The sequence below is a fragment of the Solanum pennellii genome, chromosome 3, assembly GCF_001406875.1.
Source record: "Solanum pennellii chromosome 3, SPENNV200".
Lineage (NCBI taxonomy): Eukaryota > Viridiplantae > Streptophyta > Magnoliopsida > Solanales > Solanaceae > Solanum > Solanum pennellii.
The window spans coordinates 21765649-21775834 of record NC_028639.1 but is presented as its reverse complement, the minus strand read 5'-3'; the positions used below and the strand labels follow the sequence as shown (position 1 = coordinate 21775834).

The following is a 10186-nucleotide window of genomic DNA, read 5'->3' as shown; positions in this document are numbered from 1 at the left end:
TTTCTTAATTATTATAAATAAAAAAATTATATTCAATTATAAAAATTAAATCTTTAAATTTCAAATAATTTAAATTAATTTTTTTATTTAATACCGGTCCGTCCCGGTTACCGGTCCGGTATACTACCGGTTCCCTTCCGGACTGGGACGGAATATGTTAAATTTACCGGTTCACTGGTCCGGTCCCGGTTCCGGAACGGTACCAGTTCGCACAGTACCGGTGCCGTCCCAGTTCCGGAACTTACCGGTCCGGTTCACCCGGTTCCGGTACCGCCGTCAGACTACATCATACGGTCAAAATCTGGGTCGACAAATAACGCTAACAATCAGGTTTTCCGTAATCAAGTTCCAAATTCAATTAACTACATTATTGGAGACAGTTTATGGCACCCTCTAACGATATGGACGAAACGAATGATCTAAGGAAATGTTACGTCCCTATCAATTTTTTAGCAAGAAAATTGCCTACCATGGCACTTGTTATACTTCTGAATTCAAATATTACAGAGCATGCAGCTGAGATCGATGTTCTACGATAGACCAATAGAAACCTGATTCGATCTTTCTTCCAACAATAATGTCATTAAAAAGGGTTATTCAATGGCCTATATTATCCCACCTCCAACACATGCAAAAAGGGGTCAACTTTGACCACAACAAAACATTTGTATGTCTCCAGGGATAAAATTGGGGTTTTATAGTCATACCCGTTGAACTTTATCTTCATCTACTCGTCAAACAAAGGTAGCTTGTGCAATGGAACTTAGTGATCGTACAACATCAACTGTGTGGGTATCCACCATCGTATATGACGACATCTTACTCTTTATGCAAGGAAAAAACAGTCATGTTAACCGAGCTAACATGGTACTGAGTAACACTTATTACTACTCCAAACTAATTTTTCATAAGACAAGAGTTTAAATCCTGTGATACACTTTCTCGTCAGTCTAGTGTTTCCATTTTCTATTCATCAGCGTCTCGCCTGTCTGCTAAAACTTCTATCAATATTCAATTATCAAGAACCTGCCCCTAAAAGGGACAAAACAAATACACTTATTAACTGGGAAGAAATAGAGGGGAATTCCTTCATTTACCTTTTGTAACTAGAACTAGAAATCTAGAATGCATTTAAGATAGTCTTCATGAGACCTTGAGTAACTCGTGAAATGCCTCTTGGGGTATATCGACGGATCCCACTCGCTTCATTCGCTTCTTCCCTTCTTTCTGTTTCTCCAACAACTTCCTCTTTCTTGTAACATCACCACCATAACACTTGGCCAGAACATTTTTTCTCATAGCAGAAAGCCTGAAACAAGATATATAATCAAACAGCACTATAATCGTTTATCTATTAAACTTTAAGCCCAAAAAATTTTAATACTCTAAAAAAGTATACATCACATATTAGAAGAAACAACATCGGGTGAGCTACCCCATTTCTCCTCCTGCAAAATACAAAACCGGACAAAGGAAGGGAGCAAAAGCATGAACATGTCCTGTTCCTACAAATTCTTTTTTTTCCCTACTATACTTAAAAATCTAAGATTTAAAAAGGTTATTGTCTACTATCAAAAAAGTGTTGCTTGCAGACCCTGAAAGAGAAGAAAAAGCTGAGACTGGGAACAAGGTGGAATAAGATTGCCAGTTAAATACCTAATCTAGTAAGCAATCAGCCAAAAACAGCTGTTCAACAGCATATTTTAAATCAATGGTGGCGACTCATTATTGGGAGGAAACCATAAATAATCACCACTGTTTTGTATATTAACAGAAGTGTTATAGAAAAAAGCTGAAGCAGTGATAATTTTATTTCACAGGATAATGTAAGTCTGCTAGATGTAGATATCGATGAAGAAATTAAACTTACGTCTCCCGAGCGATGACCTTAGATCCAATAGCAGCTTGTATGATAATTTCAAACATCTGCCTGCTCAACTATCTGTATTAGAACTAGAAGTAGCAATAAAACAAAATGAAACAGATAACAGGGTGAATAAGTCAACCTGTCTATAAACTTTTTAAGCTTCTCCACAAGTTCGCGGCCGACACGTGGAGCTTTTGATTTGTGGACAATGGTTGCCATGGCATCAACTGGTTGGCCATTAAGGAGAATATCCAGCTTCACCAAATCTGAAGCCTGATATCTATCCAAAAAAAAAAACAAAGAGGAAGAAGAAAAATTGGATCAGAAGCACTTGCAACTAGAAAAAGTTATTGTGGAAAACTTTTATGTTGAATGAAATAAAATTATGTGCGGAAAGCTGCTCAGGTGATCCATATTTATATATTTGATGGATAAATTTCTGTGTTGTGTTTGTATGTTCCTGAGAGAAATAGCGCAAGAAGAGGAGAGGAGTAAACTTACTCTGAATCCTCATAATCAAACGAAGCATATCCTGATGTTATACTTTTCAATTCATTGTAGAAGTCCACAACAATTTCCCTCAGAGGCATGCGATACCTCATGAAAGCTCGCTGGCTGCACAAGATGGGAAAACTTGTATACCATCAATCTTGAAGTTAATAAGAACTTGAGAAAAGATGAAAAGAAATTCCTCATGAAAGTCAAAAAAAACTAATCAGTTTCGAATCAAGCATGCTTTGCTATATAAAGTGTCTTTCCAGAAGATATTTGGCAAGACATTAGAAGGCTGTAATCACCCACTAGTTTCACTAAAAAGTAAATGATTGAAAAGAAAAGAAAAGTTAAAAACAAGAAGAGAATGTATAGCTTTCATGACACTGTGTGTCACATACTTGGCACATCTTTCTTCAGCAGACATCTAATCAGCATAAGAAGAAACAGTTACCTATCAATAAATGAGTACTCCAATTGCTCCCCACGACGCTCAGCGCATAAAGTGATAACAGACCCCACATACCTTTAAGCAGAAGTATGATGTGAGTAAAAATATACTTCTTTAACACCAAACAACCCCAAGCAGAGAGATCAAGAAATTGCAACAGATTGCTGAGGAAAATAAAAAAAATGTTAAGTTCATGGGAGCTTACTCACTAGGGATTATAATAGTTGCTATCACAGTAGGTTCCCAGCAGGCAGTGAGTCGATTTTTGGGGTTTGAAGGCAAAGCAGCAGGATTCTGGACCTGTAATTTGCTACAAGGATAGAACCGAGAAAAGGAGGAAACAGAAGAAGATTGGTAAGGCTGGTAAAGAGCGTTTAAAAAGGTAAAAGCATGCAGGTAAGCAACCATACCTTCCATCTGAGTACTCAAAAATATATGGCACTGTAGGAACAGTCGAAATGACATGTGCTCCATGTTCCTGTCAGCCGTTACGCTAAATAATCAATTTCTGAAGTAAAATACAGTTCTATCTTTCAATTGTTCCAAACAGAAAAAGAAACCATAAGAGGAAGGAATCGAGAGACTTATTTCTTCTTCCTATTTTATCTTTTTGTACAAGTGTGTGCACATGCACAAGAGAGAGAGAGAGAGGGAGAGGGGAGAGAGAGAGAGAGAGAGAAAGAGAGAGAGAGAGAGAGAGAGAGAGAGAGGTTCCAACAAGAGAGACCAACATCTGGAGAAGTAATTGCTTATGCAAAAGATAGGTGGTCTTCCTTGTCTGATATTCATCAATCTAGGTTTTAGTTGAGGCAAATACATTTAAAATGACTTAATGAACATGCCTGCTCAAGTCGCTGATGAAAAACATCCATGTGAAGTAAGCCCAAGAAACCACATCTGTTAGAAGGGGTTAAGAGACTCAATTAGGAACAATAAATGAAGTTAAAATATAATGTCACTAATTATGATTTATCCATACCTGAAACCCAGACCTAGAGCTGTGCTGCTTTCTTTAGTTACAGAGACACTGGCATCATTACACGTCAGTCTCTCTATGGCATGGTTAAGTGCCTCAAAATCAGATCCATCAGCAGGATATAGGCCAGAAAAGACCATATGTTTTGCTGGCTTGAAACCTTCAGGTATCACAAAGGAAAATATTGTGATGAGACAAGCTCTACTAACAAGAATAGAAAAACACACAAACCGTCTCATAATGAAATCTTTTAGAGGCCATGATGGCATTGTGCATAGCTAAACCTTTCAGGGTATGAAGCTAAAAGTGTTGATAGGATGTATTGTCCAATCATAAGCTTTAACATACTGCATCTTTTGTTTTTGTTTATGGAACATCAACCAAAATCTCTTGTGAGGCATTTACCCTAGCCCATTTGGAAGATCCACCATAAGCTTCTCTCTCTCAAATTTTTTTGGGCATGCAGCGGGAGGTTGGTAGGGGAAAGGAACTTGAGACATCATAAATAACATGGACATCTCGACTATGAAGATATGCTCTCCACAGCCCACAAATAAGCAAGTTGCTGAGCTTTTCTAGTTATTCCAATTTTCCTCTAAAATCTATGGCATGGACATAGCAAAGATACCTGGAAGGGGCTGTATAACTGTTCGTGTATGATGTAGAGTATCCCCAACACGGGCCTCTTTTGTTGAACGCATTCCGCTAACTATATATCCAACTTGACCTGTTAAAAGGATTCCTGTTGCCACAAGTTCTGGGTGCATGATACCAACATCAGAAACTTCATAACTTTGGCCAGTCGCAGCAGAGCAAATCTTGTCACCCTTGTGCAGAGCACCATCAACAATAGCCACATGGCAGATAACTCCTTTGTACTCATCATAATATGAATCCAGCAAAAGCATTCGCAAAGGTGAAGTGTTTTTACCAGGGGGAGGAGGAATTCTCTCTATTGCAGCAGGAAGAACTTGCTCTAGACCTAGACCCGTTTTTGCTGATGTCAATAGTACATCGCTTGGATTAAGGTCAAACATAGATTTGAGCTGTGTTTTTACCCGATCTGGATCAGCAGTGGGCTGATCAATTTTATTTATGACAGGAATTATGGCCAGGTTTGATTCAAACGCGAGGTAAAAATTAGCAACAGTCTGTGCCTGCACACCTTGGGCTGCATCTACAACCAAAAGGGCACCTTGACAAGCTGCCAAAGATCTGGATACTTCATAGCTGAAATCCACATGTCCAGGTGTGTCAACAAGGTTTAACAAAAAATCTGTGTCACTGCCAAGGAACTTGTGACGATGGAACATAGTTGCTGTTTGGGCTTTAACGGTTATTCCCCGTTCCCTCTCTACCTAAGACAAAGTACAGATTTTTCACATAAATATACCAAACAGTATCAAGAGTTAATTGCATATATATGAACAACGAGCACAAGAAAATCGTTCTCAAATAATGACAAATGACAAACAGTACAGATTTTGTTAGCTGCTTAGCTCAGGTAGGGTTTTGAGGGGTGTGTATAGTCCTGTCAGGGAGAGGTCTAGAGCAATATTTCGCTTAGATGGCGGTGGCTTTGGCGGATTGGAATATTCCATGGGTGTTACGTGGACACTATAATACTATTAGATTCCTGGAAGAAAGATTGGGTTGTCAGGTAGTGTTCAGGGCAATGAAGTTAAAGTATATTGATTATCATTTTCTTATTGATCTTCCTTTGATATGTGCTAGTTTCACTTGGGCCAGGTCAGAAGGTTCTACATCTTAGATCAAGAGTTGACAGGTTCTTGGTGTCTACCACTAGGGAGGAGTTGATTCCAAATGTGATACAGACACCATGCCAAATTGACATTGCATTACCTACCTGTCATGTTGGAGTGGGAGGGTGGAAAGAGAGGCACAAGCATAAGAGCATGTTTCAGATTCGAGAACGTGTAATTGCATGCGGTGGACTTTGGTCACAGAGTGAACGATTGGTGGAATAGCTATGAAGTGGTTGGAAGTTGGAACTCCATCTTTCAGACTTGCAAAAAAACTTAGCAGTTACAAAAGAAATTAGGGTGTGGAGTAAGTGTTTGGAAGGGTAAAGGTCAAAATTAAGGAAATTGTAAATGAAGTTTGGGAGTTAGAGAGGGTGGGAGAAGGGGTGAAGTTGACGGAGAGGCAGAGGTTAGAGGTTTTGAAGAGGGAGCTAGCTTCTTTAGAAATAGCCCAAGAAACTAGTTGAAGACACATATCGAAGTATTCGGTAGAGGTTGATGGGAGAGTGCATATGAGAGGGGTGGGAGTAGAGGCGCAACTGTTAGGTTCTATGAGTGTTTATTCATTGAGGAGGTAGTTTGTAGGTCAATACTGGAGGGACCAGGGTAGTCAAATAGGTGAGGAAAAGCAACAGCGGTTTGAAAGGCTAATTGGGGAAGAGGAGGTGAGAAAGCGATGGAGAGTTGTAAAGGAAATAAGGCTCCAGCGCCGAATAGTTCGACTTTGGCTTTCTTCCAGTAGTGTTAGAATACAGTAAACAGTGAGGTAATGGAGACTATTAAGGAGTTCTACGAAAGGGGAGACTTTTGAGAAAAGTCTTACTGCATCTTTCGGACATTATTCCAAAAAGGGAGGCCGCAACTAGTATCAAGGATTATAGACCTATTAGCCTAGTGGGAAGAATCTATAGTCTATAAGATGATCCCTAAGGTGCTTTCCAATTGACTTAAGAAGGTCTAAGATCAGAAGGTATCTACTTTGCAAAATGCTTTTACTGCACAACTTTTGGATCTTTCCCTCAGGCCTCAACAAAACTAATACCAATTGATTCATGCCAGGGCACACATCTGATCTCCTAAGTTGTTGGATTAGGAGGAGAGGAGAGAAGCAAAAGACAAAAGAGGTGATAGAGGTTAATACCATCATGCATATGGTGGATAATGTGGACAGAAAGAAATGGAATATGTTCTGAAGATATGTCCAATTCTATTCAGAAAGTAAAATAGAATTGTCTTTACTTTTTTTTGTGTAAACAAATTCCTATAGAGGATATAGATCAAATTGTTGATTTAATAGGTTGTAAGGCCTCATTTGTTTCCACTAAGATTAAGACGTACGACTCTGAATAAGCATTTGAATATTAAGATGTGCATTAAGATTCTAGATGTTTGTATCTCTAGATGTTTGTATCTGACTCTAGATCTAAACATTAAATACTTAAAATTGTTTGTCTTCAATATTTGAATGTGCTCATGAAATTAAATATTATATTAATCAAATATTTCAAAATTTCATTTCAACAATAAAGTATTACTTTTTGATGCAAAATAATATTTTAAATATTTACATTTGATTAAAAATATAATTATATGATATATGCAAATAAAAATTATATATCAATATAAAAATTATTGGAACGGGATTTTTTTTTAAGAATTCAACATGACCATCTTTTCAAAAGAAAATATATCAAGAAAAAAATTTATTTCATACGAATCTTTTTCTTCCACTATGCCATATCTATTGATACCAAGCATTTAGAGGTCCTTTGAGACACTTCCTTCCATGTGATTTTAGGTGTAGCATGTCCCTTTTTAACATCTTCACCTCAGTGTTATCAAAGGCGAAAAATGCAAAAAAGATCTAAGATCTGTGAGGGCTTTAAGAGCAAAGCCCAAATAAAGTGTGGCCTTTAATGAAAAAAGGCGCAAAGGAAGAAAAAAATACAAAGTCCAAGACTAATAATTATAAACATGAATGTCAAATATATTACAAAAGAAATTGAAAAAAATTTATGACAAAGTGAAATATCAATTACTTAGTGTCACTTCTTCATACGAAGCTCATTGGCAAGGAAACGTTTGCCTTAGAACCTTGTGACGACACTGAAGCGCACATAAAGCGTGGCGAAGCGCTCAACACGTTTTGAGCCTCGCTTCAGGTCTTAAGCGCACTTAAAGCGCGCCTTTGATAACACTACTTCACCTACCACTAAAAATAAGAAGGTTCACCACGAACCAACAAAAGCAAGGCTTTCCTACCTTTTAGCTTTAAAAATGTACTAATTTTCTTTCCCTAACTTCCATTTAAAACCTCTTGAAAATAGATCTGTCATAGTCCACCTCATACCAAACACAATTTCTATTGTAGTTCCATCCTCGAATAGTTGAACAGACAATTAGATTCTTGTTCATAACTGCCATTTGGAACAACAGAAGGATAGATATCACTTCAGATCACCATAACTTTCCAAGGGTATGAACATCTGTCTAAACTATATTCCTTATTTAGAGAGGGAAAAAAAACAAAGTGATTAGTACTACTGTGTCACACTTCACCTCTAGTTCTCTCTCATAAAGATGTGATCTGGAATTTCAAATTAGTTAACCTCAAAGTAGAAAAAATATGCATAAATCCATGAAGTACATAGCCTCTTAACCAAACCTATCTCCTTCCTTATACCCCTACATACACAACCTCTCTAACACACAAAGGATGAAAGACAAAAGTTCCACAATTGTCTGCTACTAAAGAATACGACAACGAACTCCTATGAATGTAAAAAAAATTTATTCTTCTGTTCTGTTTTATATAATGGTGTGAAATTGTCATAAGCCTCATACCAATATAGGACTACCTTCATTCCAAGCCAAATACGTGAGTAAAGTTTCACTTTCACCTAAAGCTAATAAGAAAATGCAAACGCATTACAACAGCTAACACACAACTTCCCATATTTCGAGCCTGGAAATAATCATATTAGCACGGATGTTACAGAATAAAGGCTTCGGGCCCAGAAAAATGATCAAAGATTACCTCAAATAGTGTACATGCTCCTCGCTAAACGCTGTCTGATTATGAGAGGCATATTTATCGGGCAAATGGAAAATTTATAAAAATACACTAAAAGTAACAAAGCAAATCAAAAGTTCAAAAAATTCTGATTCAACCCAAAAGTTTTGATAAAAAAAGTTTCTTTTTTCTCACTATTTAATAAATGATGTCGAAGGCATAATTAAGTAAGAAAAGTGTACTTTTTCGAATGACTTAACTTTTTATATGAGATGGTCACACATGTCTACCCATGAAAAATGAATTTTCACATGTTTGACCAATAAGAAAGTAGTACGCTAGCCCATGCAAGGGTGTGATGGAGACATAATTAAGTTAACTTCAATAAGTGACCCCTGAACGCCTCGACTTCTAGCTAGAAAGATTAAAAAATTCACAAGGAAGCGTATTCCAATTTATGTGGCAATATTTCCTTTTTAGTCCCGTTCATGACTTTTTTCTAAATTTAGTTACAATATGAACTTAAACTTCTCTTTTTACCTTTTATAACCACACAAATGTTATGAAAATATTCCAGACGGCCTGTTGCAAGAATTTTATATTATAGTAATACAAATGTTATGGCATATATGTTGTGTCTTCATTACTTTCATAACTTCCAAATAGCCACATATAGCCCACGGTGATCAATCGGACACCGCTAGTCGAAAAATTATATTATGTATATGGAAAACTATATGAAATATATGGATCAAAAATAATTTTCCATACATATATATTTAATCTTGAACACCCTTAACAAAATTTCTGACTTCATTAGTGCCTCCATGTCTATTCAAACTTTAACATATACAACATATCCGGTGTAATCCCAAAAAAGTGGTGTCTACGAGATTAAAGTGTACACAACCTTAAAGAGCATTTTAATCACTACTTATACTTATAAAATGAACGAAGCACTAAAAGGGAATTTACCTGCAATTTATCTAAGTACTGAGGCTGACCGTGTCCTTTTCTAATGGTTCCAGTAAGTTCGAGAAGTCTGTCAGCTAAGGTTGATTTTCCATGATCAACATGGGCAATAATTGAAAAGTTACGAATGTTATCAGAAGGGTACTGATTCAAATCTATAGTTGATGCTTCTTTATTGTTTTGGCGAGGACGAGAGCAAAATGAAGCATTATGAGTATAAGAAAAATGCGATAAAAAGGTTACCGGATGAAAATTGCAAGTATAAATTGCAGAAAATTTGGATGTGAGAGCTTTTGAAGCTCTCTTGAAAGTAGTCATTTCCCCACGATTTATGTTTGAAGAACCCAAAAAGCTGAGGGTTTTACATTAGGGCTTTGCGTTTCACTTGTTTGATTAGAGACCAATAAAAATTGTCAAAATGTGCGTGGGGGCGTGAATAAGGTCTGAAATGGACTGATTCACCTTTAAAAAAATAAATTTGTTATAAATTCATCGTATGGTAATATATAGATTATCCATTAGATTTATCGTACTATTAATTAGATTCATGTATAGGTGCTTTCAAGGGGATAAGAACTTTCAAGATAACTATATTATCTATTAATTTGATAACGTTTGGGATCGATATATTAACACTATAAATAGAGATATC

At 36.8% G+C, this 10186-nt stretch overlaps 1 protein-coding gene across 3 annotated transcripts; it reads right to left on the bottom strand.

Annotated features, from left to right (window-relative positions):
* Positions 1 to 868: 868 nt before the first annotated feature.
* On the bottom strand, positions 869 to 9948 carry LOC107015458 (translation factor GUF1 homolog, mitochondrial). Of its 3 annotated transcripts, XM_015215728.2 has the most exons (12): positions 9538 to 9852; positions 4415 to 5144; positions 3790 to 3946; positions 3653 to 3707; positions 3221 to 3288; positions 3016 to 3120; positions 2814 to 2885; positions 2369 to 2482; positions 2007 to 2147; positions 1871 to 1930; positions 1098 to 1309; positions 869 to 989 (listed from the first exon to the last, which is right to left on the bottom strand). In XM_015215728.2, the coding sequence occupies exons 1-11, from the start codon at positions 9850 to 9852 to the stop codon at positions 1144 to 1146; spliced, it is 1983 nt and encodes a 660-aa protein (XP_015071214.1). In that variant the 3' UTR covers positions 869 to 989; positions 1098 to 1143. The 3 variants fall into 3 exon arrangements, with proteins under 3 accessions (XP_015071214.1, XP_027771600.1, XP_015071215.1); XM_027915799.1 differs by having other exon boundaries at positions 869 to 1309; positions 4415 to 5140; positions 9538 to 9675; XM_015215729.2 differs by lacking the exon at positions 869 to 989 and having other exon boundaries at positions 1250 to 1309; positions 1871 to 1926; positions 9538 to 9948.
* Positions 9949 to 10186: the final 238 nt, after the last annotated feature.

What these genes read in the sequence shown, in the direction of transcription:
- LOC107015458 (XM_015215728.2), bottom strand. Translation starts at nt 9,852, where the DNA reads ATGACTACTTTCAAGAGAGCTTCAAAAGCTCTCACATCCAAATTTTCT. An exon ending in GCTCTAGGTCTGGGTTTCAG is followed by an intron (nt 3,708 to 3,789) that starts GTATGGATAAAT and finishes CCCTTCTAACAG; the next exon opens with ATGTGGTTTCTTGGGCTTAC. An exon ending in TTTGATTATGAGGATTCAGA is followed by an intron (nt 2,148 to 2,368) that starts GTAAGTTTACTC and finishes TTTTTTGGATAG; the next exon opens with ATATCAGGCTTCAGATTTGG.